The sequence below is a fragment of the Nestor notabilis genome, unplaced genomic scaffold, assembly GCF_000696875.1.
Source record: "Nestor notabilis isolate BGI_N333 unplaced genomic scaffold, ASM69687v1 scaffold7875, whole genome shotgun sequence".
Taxonomy (NCBI): domain Eukaryota; kingdom Metazoa; phylum Chordata; class Aves; order Psittaciformes; family Psittacidae; genus Nestor; species Nestor notabilis.
Window position 1 is genome coordinate 62,406 of NW_009930689.1, and position 22,498 is coordinate 84,903.

At 37.1% G+C, this 22,498-nt stretch overlaps 1 protein-coding gene across 1 annotated transcript in view; it reads left to right on the plus strand.

The window, feature by feature from the left end:
* Positions 1 to 22,101, plus strand: part of CDKL5 (cyclin-dependent kinase-like 5) — a 74,222-nt gene extending 52,121 nt beyond the window's left edge. The window contains 7 exon segments of the mRNA XM_010015522.1: positions 836 to 1,866; positions 4,854 to 4,955; positions 5,205 to 5,330; positions 7,539 to 7,662; positions 15,475 to 15,574; positions 20,026 to 20,145; positions 21,439 to 22,101. Of these exon segments, the coding sequence (XP_010013824.1) occupies positions 836 to 1,866; positions 4,854 to 4,955; positions 5,205 to 5,330; positions 7,539 to 7,662; positions 15,475 to 15,574; positions 20,026 to 20,145; positions 21,439 to 21,825 (1,990 nt within the window). The 3' untranslated portion in view covers positions 21,826 to 22,101.
* The last annotated feature ends 397 nt before the right edge of the window (positions 22,102 to 22,498 follow it).

A 22,498-nucleotide genomic window follows, 5' to 3' on the forward strand; every position in this document is an offset into this window, starting at 1 on the left:
ATAAATTCAGGCTGAATGTTTGCAGAACCAACTCATATCTCAGTCCTAATAACCCCAAAACCAAGAGCTGGAAAGTAGAGTAGAGGTTAAGGATATCACTAAGTAGCTCTGGGCCAAGTCAGTCTGGTTGCTGAACCTCTTGGATGCAGCTTTGGAGATGAGTTAGTGTGTCAAGAGCTGGGATAGTGCCAAGTTCCAAAAAAAGTTGGGTTCCTGTGGCAAACACGGAAATCAAATTAGGTTTGGTGTTACAGGGCTTGGTCTGCTGGACTGAGCTCAGGCGCACTCTATCTGGATGTTTTTACCAGCACAATAACCTCTTTTCCCCTTCCCCTCCCTCTCCGAATCAGACATACATTAGATAGCCTGGAGCATTGATTGTATCGAGTTGTTTTGACACTGCTGACATACTTCATTGTTCTACCTTCACTTTGATATGCCAGGTGTATTTAAGATTTGTTTTAATTTTCATAATGTGGTGCTTAGATTATTGATATGCACATATATTACTCACATGCATAAATGTGTAAATATATGTTGGAATGTCTATGGTTGGATTTTATATCCTCATATTTTACTTTGTCAGCAAAATCCATTAACCAAGCTGAGTTTTTCCATCAGGATATAACCAGAAACAACAACATACTAACACTTGCAAATATGTTATTTAAGTGGAGCTTCTGATGCCTAGTTGGCAGGATTCGATCTTACTGCAGTTAAATTTTGTGGTTTTAAATGGCAACTCCTTTCTGAAATGAGTGTACTTTTGTTGAAATTATTATATGATGAATATGTAATATGGTATATTAATGCTTCTTTATGCATTTTAATGTAGAAATCAAGCCAGCAAAAGTTCTGCTTTGCAGTCACACCACAGATCAAACAGCAAGGATATACAGGCACTAGGTGCTGGCGGGCCAAGAGAAGAGGGTCTTCCAGCAAATGAAAGCTTTTTAAATGGAAACCTTCCTGGAGCTGCACATAGTCCAATGCATGCAAAAAAATCAAGCAACACACCTGGATCTGGCAACAAGGATCTAGCCAATAATAACATGCCACACCTTCTCAGCCCAAAGGAAACAAAGGCAAAAACAGAATTTGATTTTAATGTGGACCCAAAAAGTTCTGATGGTTCAGGCTCAAAATACCTGAAGTCTAACACCAGATCTCAGCAGAACCGGCACTCATTTATGGAAACTTCTCAAAGCAAAACTGGGACACTGCAGCCTGGTGATAAGCACAGTCGCCACAGCTATATTGATACTATCCCACAGTCTTCTAAGAGTCCTTCGTATCGGACAAAGTCAAAGAGCCATGGGGTTCTGACAGACTCAAAATCTGTGGGCAACCTCTCTGAGGCCAGGGCCCAAGCTGCAGAACCAAACAGCAGTAGGTACTTTCCATCCAGCTGTATGGACTTGAACTCTCCTACCAGTCCAACTGCTCCCCGACACAGCGATAACAGAACTTTGCTCAGTCCATCTGGAAGGAATAACCGTGGTGAGGGTACCCTGGACACCCGAAGACCACCAACAAGACACTCCAAAACAATGGAGGAGTTAAAACTGCCAGATCACATGGATGGAAGCCATTCCCACTCTCTATCTGCTCCACATGAATCTTTTTCCTATGGTCTAGGTTATACCAGTCCTTTTTCTTCACAGCAGCGCCCTCATAGACACTCTATGTATGTGAGCCGGGACAGAGTGAGGTCAAAGGGCTCAGAGGGTGGCTTAAGCGTAGGGCAAGGGATGGCAGCCAGAGCAAACAGCCTGCAACTGTTATCTCCACAGGTGCAGCATAAGTCACTCACAAGATCTGTTGGCTCATCACGAGAAGACTGTACGGAAGATTCTAATAGGGTTAGTTCAAAATGTTGCCTACTATGGAAGGCTTACCTTCCTCTCTTTACTTCATGTGAGACAGTGTCCTGCTTTCTGTCTTCTGTTTGCAATTACTTATTTATTTGTCATGTTGTAAGGCAAGGCATGTTGTGTTTTTTCAGAAGGGCTAAGTATTTCAAGTGCAAAATGAGAGGATGTTTTAATAAAATCTCTTGAAGTACTGAAACATGAGAATAGAAAATTTAATCTCTGAAGTTAAAATTTCACTAGTAGTTACTAGTCTTTAGCTAGATTGTCTCATGTAATTTTTATCATACTGTTTTGCTTCATTAACCTGTTTGTGTTTTTATTCAGTTTTTCTTGCATGTATTTCTGTTATGAATGCTGATGTTAATTTTTGACATGAGATTTTCACTCACTTATAGCAGGAAGCTATTGCTGAAACGCCATAATTTACTTAGAGGAGTATCAAAACTTGCAATATCTCTTTTGCCCAGTATGATAAATAACCGGGTCAGCCTAGAGGTTTTATGTTGGAGAAGCCACTGGTAAATTGATCCCTTACAGGGATTACTGTCACTAGATATCTCGTTGTGTTTTACTGTGAGCATTATTTAATGAGTAGAGGAAGGGCTAGTTCTGGTGTTGATTTACATCCCTTACACAACACTTCTGAATTATCTGATGTTTTACACACCAGATGTGTAAAGATTTGTCCCCAGATCATTAAATTACCCTAACATTGATCAAAATTGGAGCAAAATGGTGCAGAGAGAAGTATAAAAATGTTTGTTTCTCTATATGTACGTCAGTGACTTCTAAGGAGAGAACACCTAGTACAGATTTGTTGACAAATTGGAAGGAAGTCAAAGATCTGCAAGTATTATTTAAGGTCTAAAATCATGCTTTACTATAAGAGACTAAAAAACTCTGCCTACTTAGTTTGTGTGTAGCTGACTTGATAGTGGTCTATAAGTACCATTAAAAAAGAGTTTTCAGGTAGCATTTCCCTCTACATTCCAGTAGGGCAAAAAAAGGTGTGATATGCTTTTTCATACTTATCACATCTCCTCCATTCAGGATTGTGTGTATTCACACACAAGAAAGATCTCATCAAAACAGGAGAAATACAAAGTAATTAAAAAAAAAAAAAAAGCTACTTAGAAGGGATTACAGCAGCTCCATTTCAAAATGGTTTTTTTGTGTGTAGTCATTTCTTATTTCAGTCAGGTCAAACGTTACTTATTCTTCAGGATATTACTGTAAAAAGGCAATAATACCAACATTTTGATGTTCGATTTGCTTGAGGTTTTGATTATAAAAGCTCATGCTACCCTGTATTCTTCAACACATTAGGATCTTTTTCTGCATTATGGAGCAGATATTAATTTGATAAGTAATTTTGATTTAATTTCATATTGTGTAGAGGCAGATTGTTTTTATCAGACCATTATTTGGTTTTTGACAATTGGATTACAAATTTTTATTTTAGTTAGAGAAATTGGTGTGTATCTAAATGCTTAAGTTTTTGTTCATTTTCATTTGCTTTGGAATGCTTAACCATTTGTAAAGAACTTGCCTTTATAGTCAATATTTTTAAAATTAAGCCTTAATTCTGTATTTCAACCATCAGAAATCTGAAAGGAGAAATATTCTTCTGAAAAGGATGGCAAGTCTGTAAATTCACAAAGCTGGTTTTGTTTGTTTATACTACTTTCATAACAAATCAGGATTAAATAGTCAATCTTCTTACAACTTGTAAGGGCATTTTCACACAGAAGGCATTCTTTGGCTCCTTCCTACCCTTCCCTCCCTTTTTTTTTCTTCTACATTCTGCATTAGAAATCAGAGAACTTCAGTTCCCTCAGGATTACTGAACTAAAAGATCAGGAATAACATCAGTGTTCTCAAAGATTCTGTATTGGTTCCCTATTACATTTTTTTTTCTAATCAGTTCTACTGGTTCTCTCTTTCTATGCTCATATTTTGTGAAGTTTCCTCTCATCCATGTTTCTAGCTTCTCATTGGTTTCCCTTTAGTGCTACCAAGTCTTTTTAAAGAAAAACATTCTTTGTTTGCTAGGTTTTACTTAAAAAAAAAAAAAAACAAACAACAAAAAAACCCAGACTTGCATTCACTATTAGTTTTAGGGCTTTTCAAGTGTCAGTACAACACTTGCTTAAAGGGTTCTTTTTAGTTTGAAATTAAATATACACAAAAGAGGGCAAGCAGAAGAAAATCAAGTACAAGTTGCTATTGCTGCCTCATGTTTGTAACAACTGCTGACAAAGAAGAGATGTCTTACACAAGTAGTAACCTAATCAAATGCTTCAGCCTCTTGTAAATTTTAGAAGTGTCAAACTCTGATTTAAATCATTGCCTTAGCTGCATTTGCGTCTTGGTACAGTTTCAAGGGTTGTATTATCTGTGACAGTGAGACCAGATCTTCATTAATAAAAGGCAAAATACATTTTGTGAGTCACTTATAAAGTGAATTGAAATCCCAATTTTTAATTCTGGTTGGGGTTTTTTTTTGTGGATTTGGTTTTTTAACCTTTTTCTTGGTCATTGTAGATTTAAATTCTTATAGGGGTTTCAGTACAGTATCCTGTGGGTTCTTCTAGAGAGCATTCAATTTTATGTGGTTGGTCCATACTGCAGACTCTGGTTCATTTAAGAGTGGGGTTAAATCATATTTGGTGGCAAATTACATACGTATGGTTGTTTCTAAGGTCTAACTTAAGCTTTTGCTTCAAGTACTTCCAGGAAGTACTGCATTTAGTAGAGTAAGTTAGAGGTAATTGTATTCTTTTTACTCTTCTGTCTGATTTAACTATATAGCTTATAGATTTCATAGTTCATGGACACCTCTCATTTTTCATAAAGTAGATTTTGTGGCTGTTGTCTCTAGGTACTACTGTATAACGGCTGATAAGAGATAGTGCTTTAGTGTTGCAATTGTCAGAAATTATATGCGTTTCCTGTTTGCTTTTTAAAAATTGCCAATAGCAGAGTGACCAGATCTATCAGAAACTAATTTTGCAAGGCCTCCAGTAAAAGATTCCTCCAGAGATGTTACAGCTGTGTTTCATTCATAGCAAAAATCTGAGGGTCTCAATCATGCTCAGGACTTTAAAATTACAGCTAAAAGAGAAAATTCTGTTAATGCCATTTTTGTCATTTTGGAAAAAGCAAGCAAGCAGGAAAACCAAATAATTATTGATTACATAGTCTCTGAGTTGATATTGACAGTTATTAGTACCATGAAAGGGAAATTGCGTGTGGTTAAGTTTGGGGTTTCTTGCTTATGTACGTTGGTTAAAAACTGAAAATCAGTTTATAGTCTTTCATTTTAAAGAGTTGATCCTTCTTTTGTTTAGGGTGGAGCATATCATGATCCACACTCAGAAGATGGAGCATCTACTAAGGAGAATCGAATTCTGTATAATGACCCTGTTCCGAGAAGAGTTGGCAGCTTTTACAGAGGTAATTTTATGGTGGATCTTTCAAAATTAATCAAGAATTTTAACATGGAATGTAATTTAAGTAGTAGAAATGGATACAGTGAAGTATCATAAACAACTAAAAAAGTTAATTGGAAAAAGAATTGTTACCTCACTTTCAGAGACTGGGTTGACCTGCTAGGTTTTGTGCAGCAGCTGTACTGGTATCATATTATTTCTTTGCAAATGATAACTTACTTTGACTGAAAAGTATATCCAGTGCAGTGCCTTGTAAAGCAGAAGGTAATTTATCAGGGGAAGTTGAACAAAATAATATTAACAGAGTAAGCAGTTCATTAATGTTTTTCATTCATGTATTACATTCTGATTAACACTATATCTAAACACCTTTTTACGTGTAACACATTGACATACTGATTTCAGATACTGTGGTGCATGGAACTGTAATGCTAGGTTTTAATTGCTCAAAACCCATGTTCATTTATTTTGTTCAGACTTACTAAACATCAGGGTTTCTTACAGGCAAAAACACACTTATATAATCCCAGTTAAGGATAAATAATAAAACAGGACCATGCATGTGCATATATATTTATGTGTGTGTATGTGTGTGTGTATATAAATACACAAATAGATATTAATCATAGAATCATAGACTGGTTTGGTTGGAAGGGACCTTAAAGCTCATCTAGTTCCAACCCCCTTCCACGGGCAGTGACACCTTCCACTAGACCAGGTTGCTCAAGGCCCCATCTAACCTGGCCTTGAACACTGCCAGGGATGGGGCATCCACAACTTCTCTGGGCAGCCTGTGCCAGTGCCTCACCACCTCCACAGTAAAAAACTTTTTCCGTTATGGTACACAAAGATGGTGATTCCTGAGCAGCTGCCTCATGGCTAAACCTGTGTAATCTTCTTGAAAAAGACAAGGATGGTTAGAAGCTAATCACTGCCCTGCTAGTGTTACGAGGCTTGTGGGACTCCCCTCAACCTTAAGAAGTCCCAATCAATCAGCTACAATTCGATTATGAGTCACGTAATAACCTTAAGTAGAGACACAAATCTCCCACTGATCCTCTTCAGGTTGATCAGCTGGCTGTTGACCTGATTTAGACATGTTAAAATCTGCCAATCCTTGCAAGCGTCCCGTTGCAACCTTAAAACCTGTGAACAATATTAAAGATTGTACTGTTTTAAGCAATGCTTTTGAGTATAAGGTTTTATAGCACATGCAACAGAGAATATTTAAAAATCCTCAATCATAATTGCTGTTCTTAATTCTTAAAAAACTCCTAAAATTGAACATGGATTATCCTTCTTTTTTATATGTAGTGAAACAGAAGTTGCAAGGAAGAATGACTTCCCATAAGTCATGCGTTGAGAGAACTGTAGATCTAAGGTTTATTCAGTTCCTTTCTTCATCTTTAACTGTATCTATGAAACAAATGTATTTTAGTTTAAAGACTTAATTATTGGTTTTGAAAAATGATACTATATTTAAATAACATGTTGATAACAGTATATGCAAAAGCTATTGAAAGGAAAAGATTAGGAAAATTGAACAAAAACTTACAGATTCAATTTTGATAGCTAGGATAGTGTGATGCTGTAGTAATGCTGCAACTAGTGCCTGATCAGTTTTTAATCCAGTGCAGGTATTTCTGGTGATATTCATAATTCTAATAAATTTATGCTCTAGGTATGTGTAACCTGTTTCCAAAACCAGAGTATGTCTGTTTGAAAAATGTATAATACCTGATTTTGATTCTTCCATTTTTAGTGAGTAATCTCTTAATCCTAGTTATGTTAAAATCCAAAGTAATTTTTTTCAGGATTGGGTACTACTTTTTTTTAGGGTCTAAATGAAGACAGTCTTAATTGTAGTATTTTTTGTCTCTAATAACAGCATTCCAGTGTTTTATTCTGTTTCCTGTTTTTAAATATCAACTGCACTTTTGGCTTCCTACAGATAGAAATGTTCTCAAATCTAGTAACAATTTCCTCAAGTTCTGATGATGGTCTCATTTTACACCTAATACTATGTTGCAAGTATTGTAAAATAACAGCTTTCCAAATTGTAAAAACTGTGTGCTTTTTTTCAGTCATACATAAAGTACAACTGTGTCTTCATTCTCTTGTTTCTGTAAAAGAGGTAGAAAAGAAGGAGACAACTGCAAGATAGGATTTTTGGCAAAGCTCAATATGTATTTTTTGTTATTTCTCTGTTCAGTTCCATCTCCACGTCCAGAGAGCACATACATAGAGAACAACGTGTCAACCAGAGCCTCTGTGTTACCAGCAGACAGCAGCACAGTGGGAAACCACTCAAAGAGACAAACCACCTTTGATACCTGGTGAGTTGTTACTTACACAGATGTGTAGAGAATGGCAGGAAAAAAATGGATTTTTAACAGGAGGGAAAAAAAACACGTTTTTCTCAAAGTTTGCAATTACCTATACGTGCTTAGTTGCTTCCTCTGACTATACTGACATAGCATTGCATGTTTTCTGTCCCCCTTTGAGCAACAAGAAATACTTCATTACACCATCATACTCAATGCATTAAAGAGTATATACTTTTGTCCAGTCTTTCCTGATTTTTTTCACTATTAATCTTTGATTAAAGATAATAGAAGGTGCTTGTTTGCATATAGTATTGATAGCTTCATCTGTGGATTCCAGAAGCATGAATTGTCAGATAAATGGAAAAAATATCAAAATGCATGTTTCCATATCTAAAATAGGACTGTATTAATGAAGAATATAATATTCACCCTACAATGGGGACTGCTGCTCTTTTTGTTTATGCACCACAGAAGGAAATCTGTACATTCTATGGGAAAATGGACTAAGTTACATCTTACTGGCATATATTGAATTTAAAAAGATTAAAAGCATCACATGGCTCCCTTATATAACATAGAACACCTAACTATAATTATGCTAATAGCACGTCAGCATATGCATATCTTTCCAGGACTTGAAGGCAAATCTCTTAATTTTGTTGCTGAGAGCTGTTCAGCTCTAAAATACTCTTATTCTTCTACTTTGTTCAATCACAACAAAGCCCACTGAATAAAAATAAGCAAATGGAGCTTCAAAGAATTGGTGGGAGGAATGGACTGTATGCATTTGCGTGGTTCAACTATGCTTTGTACCACTGTCTGAAATGCTGATCTCTGAAAGTGCAATAAGATCATGCTATCTAAAGAACTGTTCCTGTGGTTTGTTGACTTAATATGTTTTCACATGAACAACCTGTGAATTATCTGCTTAAAAAAGAAAGGGGGTGTGGGGTGGGGAAGGGAAACATCTCGTGTGTCAGCTTGTGTTCAGGTTATGTACCATGTTGGTAATGGAAGATGTTTACTCAAGAACCCTGTCACCTGCTCTGATTCACTAGAGTCTGCTTCCTGTCCTTCAGTAGCTCTACCTACATTCATTTTGTGGAAGTTAGCTGAGGAATCCGATCATTTATGTAAAAAGGTGGTACTTATGTTGTGACTTATGTGGCTAAAGAAGGTATTAATTCCTACTGTTGAACCCTTTTACATATTTTGTTGTCCTTCGTATCTGAATCTTTCTATCTTGCATATAAAATAAGCCAGCTGGAATCTTGTTTCGCTTTATATATTCAGCAATATATTATCTTTTATTATGTGGTCACTGAAAAGAAATGTGTAATGTTATTTTAACTCTGAACTGAAATAATAGCATGTGTTATAGAGCTGGTTGGGAATTTTTGAACCAAGTGTTTTTCTTTGCTTACAATGCCAAATTACTGAAAACAAAACTTTTCAAAGGAACAGACTGATATCCATTAACCTTTCATTGGGAAGATTCTTCAGCTCCAAGATGGAATTGCCTGTCAAAACCAGGGATACACTCAAAATAAATATTCTGAGGTCAGCATTATTTTTTTGAATGTAAGGAACTTGAGTGCAGGGCCTTTGTTCTTCATTAATTAAACCAGAAGCTTGAACCAAGATCTTAGATCTAACAAGTGAATGCTCTCAACCAGAAGTTGGAGGTTATTCTGGAGCACATTCTCTGTTTCCCTCAGTGTATTCTCTTAAAGCTGTTTCATCTTGTTGAAATAGTGAAAGGACCACAGAGATGCTGAATATGGCTAAGTGAATAAGGCCCTTCATTAACTTTTATAGAGTTAGATTTCAGTCCTCAATCCACTTAATGTACTCAAATATTTTCACAAAGTGGATCAGCTCCTCTGAGAGAAGAACCCACAGAAGAATAAGCATTTCTTCTTAGGAAATGGGAGGAATAGCAGTGCCCGCAACGCCAAGTTACTGCTATTTTGGCATATGTTTCACTTTCTCTTTGCTTTTCCTACTCCCTGTTTTCCTGAAATGTTTCCTGCCCAGCTCTACATGTTAACTCTGTGCAAGTTGTCCTGGCAATGGTCTGATGTTGTTGCAAAATTGTTCTGTGCCACAAATGCAGCTTAATCAGATTCCTGAATGATGTAGAGTCTATGTTCCTCTACTTAATTTTCTGTATAGAAGTTGTGTAAATGCTTATGAAAATGTTGAAAGCTCTAATGGAATGTGATTCTGCTTACATCAATTTTATGATGAAGTAAATATTTGATGTTTGACTGGCATACATAACTGGTACATGACAATTCATCTGGAATTATGAGTGACATGTATTCCACCTGGACCTGCCACTACTGTAAAATATTGCTTCCCTCATACTATTGCTCTGTGTTGCCTTCTGTCAAAGATTTTGTGAATGTTTGCTAGACTGAATTGTCACAGATGTTCCCTTGTCTTTGTGCACATTTCTTCGCTCTGTCCCTGCTGTCCTGCCTCTTTAAAATAAAGGTGTTATAAACTTGACTTTTGTCATCAGGTTTTACTCTTAAATTACTAGATCATTTCTGAACTTTAGAGAACTTGATTTGAAAAAAGACGGAATTGTCATCCTTCTGGAAAACTTTTTTTCTTCTTTTTTTTTTTTTTTTTTTTGCCAGACTTCGATTTCCTGAAAATGATACTGAACTTGCGTTTTTCCTTTTTGATACAAGAGTAGATGTTTTATTCTCTTTCACTTGTATGAGCTTTTGCTTGACCTGGGCAAAATCAGTAGGTATAGGTAAGATGCTTATCCTTGTTCTGCCAGTGTGCCAGAATGTTGGCCTGAGTTATCTTCACCACTGTTATAGTTCTAAATATCTCTTTGACATAAACATTCAGTACTTCATCTCACGTATTAGAAGTGGTTGCATTGGTTGCTTACAAGATATTTGGTGGCTTCTGGAAAGCTTTGTTGTTTAGACCTTTTATGTCCGTATAAACATAGCATTCTATGACAAACAGCTTGTCGTATCTTCACTAGCATTTGCCATACCTTCCTGCAAAAATAATAAAAAGGGGAAATATATATATTTATCTTCTATATGTATGTAATGCTTACAATCACACACAAACTTTGTTGTTCAAGAAACATTCTGTTTCAGTATCAGTGTAACAGTATTGTCACAGAATGTTCCTGAAACCAACATCTGAGCAAGCTAGTTTAAAGCTTTTTCAGCTGTGCCTGCAGTACAACTGTAGCTGTGCATTGTAAATACTTACCAGTTCTTTTACAGAATTCTTGAATTTGTAAAAAAGATCAGGAAATGGAAAATTTGTAACTTGCAAGCTTAAAAATCACCTGTGTGTTACACTGGTTAAGCCTTTAGGAATCTGCTCTGCATAGTATGGAGATGTTCACCTTCCTAATAGTATGGCTTTCCCTCTGACATTTCCTGCACAAGACGCTTGCATATGCATTGTCATCCAGTATGCTTGCTTTATTCATCTATTTGGCAACACCTGAGTCTCCTTGCCTGCCTCTTCTAGTAACCAGTGCCTCTCCCATGACCCTTCCCTTATCATCAGTCTTTTACTAAAAATGAGATGTTGCCCTCCTATGTTGTCTGCACGGAAGCTTTCCAGAATTTGTAGTCATCAATATTCTGTCCAACAAAACAAGCCTAGTGAAGTATACGCCTTACAAGTTTTCAAACCAACCACTTCCAAATTTTTATGGTTACTAATGTTGAACAATTCTGGAATGGGGATGGGGCGGGAGAGGAGGCAGGTAAAACATTTATGTATAAATACACTTATATGTATACTTGTTTTAGTGATGCTATGACCTCAGGTGATCTACTGGCTTTAGTGGCTTCTGGGTGGTATTCTGTATATAAGATAGTAGATCAAGGTTTATGCCAGTTAATAAATCTTCCTTTTCAACATGGGGGGTGGGGTGGGGTGGGGGCAGGGGGAAGGGGGAATCACCTCCAAGCAAAGTTCAGATTTGATTTTTAAGCTTTCAATGCCAGGCTTTTAGATCAAGAATTTCTACTGTGTGCTTCAGGTTGTGGGATTGATACTCTTAAGTAAATCATCTATTTGAGGTGATTCATTAGTTTCTGACAGTTCCTTGCCTTCATGGTAGCTCTGTAACTGCTAATGGTTCTACTTTAAGCAAAAATGAAAGCTAGCTTGGAGAAGTAGCAATTGTTCATTTATCTTCCAAAGAAGGCTTCAGACAGAGTTTCAGAAAGTCCTCCATTAGACAAAAATCTTACCTATGTCATTGTGAGCGATTCAGAAGTAAAGGGAGTAGTATACTGGCAGTTAAAGACGATTTCCAAACCAGGCTGCTTGCTGAGATTAGGATTTCTGAGGAATAACTGAAATAAGCATGAGGAATTGCCTCCCAAAAACTCTCTGCAATACAAATCTATCTATGGCAGCATAAATGCAACATGCTTCCTATTTATTCTACTTAGTTAATGGTAAAGCACATCACCTTGCTTGCTCCGTGCATGTTTGCTGCTATGCCTCATTGTACCTGCATGATGTTGGATACCTTCCCTGCCAGGAGCAATGAATGCTAGAGGTAATCACAGAAGTTGTGTTTATACCTATGCCTTCTCAAAGTGTCTCAGATCAGAATAACCAATGTGATCTACATTATCAACTTAAACATGCAAAAGGCACACAAAGATAAAGTAACAGAATGTTTTGTCTTTGGTTTCTGCTTGAGAGTGAGCTCTCGGAGTGGGGGCTCTTCTCAACAACTGGGTTTACTTGCTAATAAAAGAGACAGCATGCAACAGATTCTGGTGTAACAGTTTGCTTTCAAGAGCTGAAGCTTTATGCAAAATACCAAGATACTTGCAGTTGTATTGTAATGGTTTAGTGTTGAGTGATTTGATCATACAGATTTTTTCCTGATAATCCTAATTTTTTCCTGGACTGTCCATTGTCTGAAAATCATCTTTTGGGATGCTTAAAATATCCTAGTGTTTCATCTCATCGATCAAAATGTTCTGCTCTATTTTTACTCAGTACAAAATCCTGGTGTTGAAGCTTCCTGCTATAATGCTATATATGTTCACTCTCTTCACATAATGAGCATATGTTTTGAAGCAGTTGCTTTTCAAGGTCAGTGCTTTTTCAGACAACTGTACTGCAATATGAGTCATAGGAGGTAATGACATAAACCAGTTGGTGTAAAAACACTGGCTTTTGGGTAAGCACCAACTGAAACTGAGCAGAGTTCTCAGCCCCTTATTTTCCTCCTCTGTCTGGTCACAGTATTCATTAAGAGGAAATGATGATCCAGAATTTCACTTCTCTCCTCTCTGTTCACCGGCTGTAGGAAGCAGTTTTCTTACTCAGGTTCACCAGGCCAAAGAAAAGAATCACAATTGAGTGAATCTCTGTCTAACAGTATGGCAAAAATTGTCCTCAAGCTTTATTCTGAAGATTAATTCACCTTTAAAAATACAGTGTCTCCATTTTGGAATAGACTTTGGAACAGAAATCCACAGAAAAATTTTAAAGGACAATTTAGAGTAAGCACATGGGGACTTTCTCATGATTTGACACTGGTTCTTCAGTGGACAACATAGTTGCTGGGTTGGTAATTTGCACTGGGGCTGTGGTTTAGGGCATGTTTGCAGCTGTGGATGCACAGTAGCTCCTTTGAGGAAAGGAGCTCAGAAGATTCTCACCCCCATTTACATGACTTTCAGAAGACAAGCAGAATACTTGGGGTGCATGCTTTCCTCCAGCTTTTGTAACAAATTAAGTAAAAAACATTTAGTAAATAACTTGGTGTTTTGTCTCTGTTAAGTCAAGTCCTGTGAGTTCACTGAGTCCGTAAAGCTGTCAATAGTCTTTACTTCGTGCTTTAAGTAACGAATGCAGGACTGCCCTACTGCTACCTATTAGTGGTACCAAATACAGGAAAGTGACAGAAACAAGAATCCTTAGCAGTCCAGTATATTTGAAATATGTGTTATAAATCTAGTAATTATATTAAACTAGAGATTTTTCCTGTAGCATTGTAACTTTCATGTTAAATCTATGTTGTTGTGCACCTGAATGTGTTTCCTGGATCTTGATGTAAATTCGAAAAAATCTAAATTAGGAAAATTTCCACCATTCTCTCTGCCTACGAATTTTTCCACTAAGCCCATTCTTTTACTCAACAATTGCACTTTATTACAGTGTTTAAACATAGCATGCATTTATATTTAGAACCAGGTAGCATTTCAAACTTGAGGTGGTTTTGTGTAGAAACTGAGGAACTGATTAAACCACCTATCAGAGTGAAGATATTCTTATCGATGAGGACTCCAGTGATTCCTACCCCAATTATGTTTCACATTTGCTTGGAAAAAAATGTCAGCTTGGCATGTAGTAGCAGCTGAATCACCAGCTGATAGCATAGCATTTAAAGCCAGAATTAGAAGCCATAACTATAGGAGACAGCTAAGTGTTGCTACATTACAGTTACTCCAAGAAAAGCTGCTCCTGTTTGTCATCCTGAGCCCTTAGAACTGTGGCTTTCCTTTAGATTTTCTGTTATTAAATCACCCACTGTGATTTTCTGTATGTTAGTTCCCATTAAATGTCACCCATTCTCTAGGGTCCAGGCCCGGTAGCATAACTGAGTAATGTGTGTCTCAGAAGAGTATGAGGTCCTGATCTGAAATGTCAAAGATGGAAATCCACTTCTTCACTAAAGTGTTTGTTCCAGTGGTTACTGATTCTTATTGTTAAAATCAGTGCCTTGTTTCTAATACAACTTCTCTGGCTTCAGCATCCACCTACTTGCTCTTGTTATGCCTTTGTCTTTGCCCTTTACTTTAAAAATCCATCTAGTATTCTGTAATTTCTTCATGGATAAGTACTTCTGCGCCGCAATCAAGGAAACTAAATATCAGGGCTGGTTTGACTGTGTTTTTTAACATACTAGAGAGAAATCTCCGACTCTTTTAGAGTAGGCCATTCTTTCTACCCCTGAAATTATTTCTGGGATGCTTTCCTGCACCATTTCCGATTTTCGAACTATTTTGCTCTACAACTGCATTCAGTTATCTCACAAGTGTTCTGCAAAAAACATCCTTCTAACCCATATAAGTATGCTTACTGTGTATACTTGAAGTAACATATTATTTATCAGCTGCAGTTAATTCAGCTCTGTAGATGAGCTAAAAGGTGGAAATTCGGTCTTCAGGCAAGTCACCTGTTCCACTTCTGGGTCTTCTTCTTTTGCCAGCACTGTCTCACCCACACATAACAAACTAACTGAAATTTTTAAGTTAAAATGGACAACAGTAGATCCCCAGCTTCTCCAATGATAAATTTGGAACCATGTCAGCAAAGGTCAGGAAGTTCAATTGAAAGTGGTTCTCTTGTGAACTTTGCAACTCCTGGCTCTCCACAAAGCAATAGATAAACTGGACCTGTGCTTTTATACCTCATCGCCATTTGTATGTTCTCTCAGATATGATTTTAATTTTTCAAAAAGACCTCCTGTGTGATATTTTTGTTTGCATATTAAATTCTGGCTTATATATATATATATTAAAAAAGACATGCATGCTTCCTTTTCCCTATATAACTATTCACTGGTTTGAGCTAATCATTTTACCTAACACTGTGTTCCTCCTATATCATTTAATAAGACTATGCAGTATTTGTATAGTAACCCTTGAATAGAACCAATGAATGCTAAAACATTAAGAATCGTTTTGCTTAGTCAATAATTCACATTCTTTGGCTTCAGATCTCATTATTACAAAGAATTTACATAATATCAAATAAAATATCTCTTACAATGCCTTGTTTCATGTTTAGGAAAAGTCCTGAAAACCTTAACAGTCACTCAGAGCTCAAGGAGAAAGAAAAGCAAGGGTTTTTCAGGGCAATAAAAAAGAAAAAGAAGAAATCTCAAACCGTAAGTATACAGTATTTCTAACAGAAAATATGTTTATCAGTTTTGAATTATACTATTTTAATATGCTGGATTAGTACAGTACCTTTGTATTATTTATGACCACGCCCACGTGTATCTATTTGTTCTTTTATTTTCTCTCTTCACTATGTGAAAGTCAAATTCTTTTCCTATTAAGGGTTTATTTAAGTGCCTTTTCAAATATTTCTTCTCCTACTAGCCCAGTGCATCTTTGTTTACATTCAGACTCTTTGAGAGCCAGTTTTGATGCAAGTTTTAAGCTGATGTTGGGGTAAATTCTTTTGCAGGATATGGTGATACCATTCCAAGAATAGCAAATGCATTATCATGTGTCCCCAAAGCTTGAATAATTTCAGATACCCATTGAGAGGAGATCGAACAGTTATAAATGAGAATTCTTTCCAGTCTTTTTCATGGCAGTGTCTTGATAACAGCCTCTGTCTTCCTGCTTGTACCCCATGGCTGGAATAAGGATGGTACATCTTAGCTATTCTTAATGTTTAATGATTTGTTGGGGGAATGGATTGTGGCATTTGTTATCTGGTATAAGCCTTTGGTGTCTTTTATACGTTTTAATGTTTTCGTTTAGTTTTGGGGAAGGAAGAAAGAACTTTCTTTTATAGGAGAGCAGAGGAGTGGTATATTAACTTTTCACAAAGTTTTATAATTATAATCTCCCTAAGAATTGGAGTAACTTAAACATTATCTCATCTCATCCTCAAATTAGTTCTGGAAACAGTAAGTAATTTAAAATTTCATTTACATAAAGTTGCAATATTTCTGTAAGAGTAACTGCAGTTACAGTTTTGAAGGGTCTCAGAATGGAGTAAATCACACTCACTCCTAATGAAGGGGAGTAACTAAATCAAAATATCTGCTGTCGCAGAGTGAGGTGGCATGACTCTGGGTGTTGACGGAGGGCTGATCTATTGAAAATCGGGGGAGAGGAGTGATTATCAGGCTTTTGTACGGAACGTGCATATTAACTACTACTCAAAAATGCACCTTGCCGTCCTTACGGGCAAGTTTTAGAGCAGTGGCATCTACCTTGTCTTCTGAACTTGTTCATCTTAATACCCATATGCAGTTCGAATATGATCATCTGCATTACCCAACTAAACAAAACACCTAGATTATAACTGTGGCATTATTTGATGTCAAAATGCCCATGAAAGGATAGCACACCAAAGCCATTGGTTCCAGTGATGCCTTTAAAAAAACATTTTCACTGTTTTAGTCTACTCTGATTCCAGTCATTCAACTGTGATGGCATGGAACACTTTAAAAGCCCAGCTGGTACATGGTGTGTCAAAGTACTTCCAGATTTAACTGTGTGAAGGAAATACAGACTGGATTGTGTTGCATCTCAAAATCCGGCACTTTCCAAAACATCTACATCACAGGTACCTTTATCTAAATATATGAAAACCATCACTAATTACAAGGCAGGACAGATCCATACATAATCCTTATTCCTGTTTTTTCTCACTCTTAAGAAAAGGGGGAGAGGGAGGGAGAGAGGTTTTGCATAAGGAAAAATTATGTTGGCTAGTTAGGGCTAGTATCTCACAGGAAGATTAATAGATTAATGAAATAAGATAGTAATAAAATTCTTCCACCCAGTTTCCAGCTGGAAACTTGCTGCCATCAAGTTGATTTTTGGACCCAATCAGAGACTGAAAAAACTCTTTTCATTTCTGCTTGCAACTATTTAATGGGACAGTGTCTACGGATAGACTGTACCCAATGATGTGTGTACAAGTTTCTGTTTCAGACGTTCTTTGTTCTTCATGTGTTAGTTGAGGACCTCTGCCTCACCAAAATTGGGGTGGTTGTTAGGATCTTCCATCACAAACAAAAATTATTACCTTAAGTTCAGCACCAAGTTTGACTTCAGTAGTAACAGCACCGTACTGTTAGCTTTTCAACTACATGAATAATGTTTTCTATGAATTCACATTAAAAATCCAACAGATAGCTTGTAACTACTGAAGTTTTTTCTGAAGTTTGTAATTCTTACAGACTCCTAGAAGTATGAAATCTGACTTACTTGAGACAGCTTTCTGCAGCAAATAATAAACTAGGCCTGAGAACTGCCCGAGCACTGAGAAGCACATCATAGTTAGCTAGGATCTTCTTAATAATGTAATTCTCAAAACCTTTAATAGCCCAGAACTGATCCCAAATCCTGACACTTCCTCCTTCAGTTGTTCCTGTTAATCATTCTTCCTGGAGTTCTCCAGGTGCAGTTCCTCATGGGATAATAATTGTTACTTCCTCCTTTGGGAATTCTTTGCAATATTGCTTTTGCTAAGCTGTTCTTATACATTCTCTTTTCATCTTGTTTGGAGTCTTTTAGTAACGTAACGAAAGATTTTGAGGATTGCTAGTCACAGTTTTTTCTGTCATCTGCCACCAAACAATTCGATACCTGTGAGGGTTGTGCTCAGTGTCAATGGGCACTATCTTCGGAGGAGCCTGCGTTTTGCAGATTTTGGCACATATTGCAAGCTATAGGTCTGAAGAAATTATCTACTTTGAAAAAAATAGGTTGTAGGTGAGCATTTCTCCTAGAGATGCTTTGATTCCTTGTTATTTTACTGAAATTGAAACAGGAAGCTCTTCTGACTATAAAGTTCCTAAATGATCTGTGCTAATTAGTGACACTTTCATTAACTTGGATGGAATCTAGAAGTTCACAAAGCTGTTTGAAAACTGTTGCTTTTGGTAGTGCACCCACCATTCCCTTCAGTCATATAATCATTATATTACTATTATTGTTAGTTAGCTAGTAACTGTTTATTATTTTATTTATATAAAAATAAGAAATGTCATACAGCTTTAGGTCATCATCATAAGTAGCAAATGATTGCTAGAATTAGAGGATTTGATCCCAAAGGTTGGTAAAGTCAACAAGACCTATCGGTTGTTTCCAAAAGGCTTTGAAATGCACTCTGCATTCCTAGCAAACATAGGTATAAGAATAGGTGTACTGATCTCTTTTTACATGTTCTATATGCATTGAGTTCCTTGAGTTTGTTCTATATGCTTTTTTCATTCAGTCACTATTGTATTTTCCCAAAGCAAATTATAGGATTGATACCATATATTGTCAGAATTTACCAGAAAAAGAAAAATAATTAATATAGTAAGGACAGATCTCTTGAATTGAAATACTATGCATTTAGGTTTTGTATCTTATATTGCAGACAGACTCAACCAACGGGGAGAATCCAAGCATCAAGAAATCCCTCTTTCCTCTTTTTAATTCAAAGAATAATTTAAAGCATAGGTCTTCTTTGAAAAAGCTTCCTGTAGTCACTCTACCCATGGTATTAATTTTTAAGTACAGTAGCACTGTAAAATGCTCCAGTAAACTTGGTTTACTGACTAGAGCAGCATGTTTTATTTTCATGAGATCACTTTCTCTTCATGCCAGTTAAGTATCTTGGGCCAGTTCAATAAATTCCAGTAAAATTGGCAGTTCTGTTGAAATAGATTGCAGCTAATTTCTTAATTTTTTTCATATTTGATACACTGAAAATACAGAGTTCCAGAGAGAATGAATCCTGGGACCAAGACTAAAGGAGGAAAATAGTTCTGAAATCATGTATGTTTTAAACTAAACTGTCTTATTCTGTTTCAATCAGGAAAAAAAATAACATGGCTTGGTTTACAGCTATATTGGAAATACACCTTTTAATGCAAACAGCTCCTTTATGTATAAATCAAATATTAACAACAGATTATCTGAAAACTAAATTTTAGCTCATGCCTCTGCTGTATTTTTTTTCCTGCTTGTTCATGATAAAAGACAGTTTGCATTAAAAAAGGTTACATTTCAGCTGTCCTTTTTTTGCTCAGAATTCTTGAAATGAGATCAGACTCTCCATGTAAGTTTTAAATTATCTTTCTGCCATAAATTTCATTGGATTTTCAGCTTGGGTGGGAAGTTTCTTAATTTTTGCTCCAGTTTGGGATATTTCTGGAGGAGGGAAAAGATGTGAAAGAAAAAGGTCATGGGTTTGTGATGGCAAAATCAGCCAGACATCAGTTTCGAGAGATTTTGGTCTGCTTCATTCAGGAACAAATTTATAGAACTGAGCCATGGTCTTAACTGCAGTATGGAATGCTTTTAAATGAAGATGAGGCTCAACATCATCTTTTTTTTATTTTTTGAAGCCTCGTTTAATTGCTCTCTCTTACAGCAAATAACACTAACAGCATGCGAATGCTTTAAGGGCTAAGGGTATAGTAAATCTGCATGATTTCCACAGCCAGTTGCTCTTACTATGGGGAAAACTATTGAAAGGTCAATGCAATTCTGCTGCAGTAAATGGGCTTCACTTGTGTTCTGCGATTAACTGGGGGAAAAGATTTACAGCTATGCATAAGAATATATTAGGAGACCAGTATTTGATATTTTGTTGCAGATGCCTAGCAGTGATGGTCAGGATCTCTTGGCATTACAGAAAGCCGTTCATACTTCTAATCACCAGAGCAGCAGGCAGAAAGATTGGCATCCTGAGAAGATGACAGAAATCCAGCCTCATGTAAGTAGCATTATCAATTCCCTGTATTTTAACATCACTGAGGTATCTTGACAGCTTTTTCTCTGGTGAATAGAAAAATTGTATTTGACATTAATTCCCAATCTTCCTATTCCCCTTTCACTGAATATAAAAAATCATGTGCCTGCAATCCTGCATAATTCTTTGAAAATCTAGACATGAATGACAAGCAAAAGAAGAGAGACTAAATGTCCCTGTGTCAGTCTTTGAGCCTTTTGAAGTATTGGTTATGTTTTTGTATTACAGCCAAGCAACACTACAGGACATGTCTATGGTAGCTATGAAGTGCTGTAGAAAACCCTTCAAGTTAGTTCTGCAGACCATGCTGAATCCTGCGGGCACACTGCTGCTCGACACAGTGGTACCGGACAGGGTCACCAGAGCATTGTGAGCATGCTAAGGTGCAGCTGTGCCTCAGCTGGCGCAAACTGTGATTTAAGCAGGCTGCATTACTGGAGCACAGCACTGCACTAATGCAACTTTATTTTCTAAAACCAGCTGGGGGGGGCATGGTTTGAGAGGGAGTTTCAGTGCCATGCTCTGTTGCCATTACAACATTGAAAACTGAAGAAGAGGGTTTATTGCAGTTGCGGTGTTTGAAGAAGCAACTTTCTCTGTGAGCTGTGGAATTTAATGAGGTTATTTTCATACCAGTTTGTATACTCATACTCCGGCCTCCCCAGGACCTTTTCAGTGACCCCATGCCTCCATTTTCCTTCAACTTGCTCACCACTTAAAGAAGTTGTGAAGGACTAGAGCAGCTTATCGCCCAGCTGTTAGCAAACAAAATATCTCACTGCTGAGTTCTGCCAGCCCTTATTTCCTGCAGATGATTACTCAAGACCCTCTCTAACCCCTAACTGAGGTTCACAAATTTCTCAGGAACTTTGTATTTCTCGTATCTGTGGCTTATAAAATGTGGCTGAGGTTTTAAAGTTAATAGCAGGAGTAGTGACAGAGGGACAGCTAATGCAACTGTCTATGTCTCTGTTTTCATAGGAAACAAGGTTAAAATAATTGATGGGAACAACATTTTTTTTTCTGATGTAGACAAGTTTCCATCTTTTCAGGTAACTAAGAGGTTGAATCATAATGAGAAGAGATTTTCTCGGGTGTGTACCCATAGGTTGGAATGAAATATTCCAAATGAACACATATTTAAGTGAAGAAGTCCTGTGAAGTTCAAGGTGTTCAGTTTAGGATATGACCGTTTTGCCATAGGAAGTATGATGTGATGGAGAGCAGGTGGTCAAGTGCTTTTCTGATGTCTTTCAGAGCCAGCCATTAAAATCTCTTCGAAAGCTCTTACACCTCTCCACTTCAAATCATCCTGTCCCTGCTGAGTCTCGCTTCCAGCCCTTACCAAGTCAGCCAGCCAAAGCTGCGTTTTCTGAAGTGCGAATTCACCCCATGAGTCAAAGCTCCAGCAGTGGCAGCAGCAACGTGCGACAAGAGCCTCAGCCGAAAAGCAGGCCGACACTGCAGATACCAAGTCAGCTGGAACCCACCTGGCATGTCTCCCCGGTAAACAGGGGCGCGAGCGATGGGCCTCCCTACTCAGATCAGCTGCCTTCCAAGAGCGGACAGAATGGGCACACGTATAACCGAACAAACCGATCGAGAATGCCAAATCTGAACGATTTAAAAGAGACAGCCTTGTAATTGCGCTCCAGAAAACAGGCCGGGTCAGGGGGAGATGAGCGTAGGGGAGTGGTGGTGGTTCTGGTGATGGTAAGACTGCATTTTCAGCTTTATAAAGGTGTGCAATATGTACATGTGGAGCTATGCTGTTCGGCACCACAGTGAGAGTCAGGGATTATACAGTAAAACAAGTTGAATTCTGAATTACCAGTCATCAGAAATGTCGCTGGATACCAGGCAGAGTGTGCTGGTCAGGGAGAAAAATGCATTGCTGTTTTCTCTCACTTACATTCCAGCTTTAGTGCACATCTCTGTCTGAAAGCTGGGAGACTTCTGGTATGTATTGGCACTTACAAGGGTGAAAACATTCATGTCTAGACCTATGCCCTTACTACATTTTTTGCTGCCTAGTTAAAACAGTGGGGTTTATGTGATAAAAGTGTATCCCTATTAAGGGTTTAAAGTTAAATTGTATGTCTTAAATTTTGTTTTTTAAACTTCCATATTTGATAGGATTTGTAATATTTATTTATGATGACCTAATATCGTACTGTTATAATCATATCTTTTATGTTATAATGTAAAGTTATTTTGAGCTGTTTGAAACATTGTGAAGCAGTGCAACAGCTACAGTAGTTTCTATAAAAAACTAACAGTAACATTTATATATTGCATCAGGAGTATTTTATTCTAA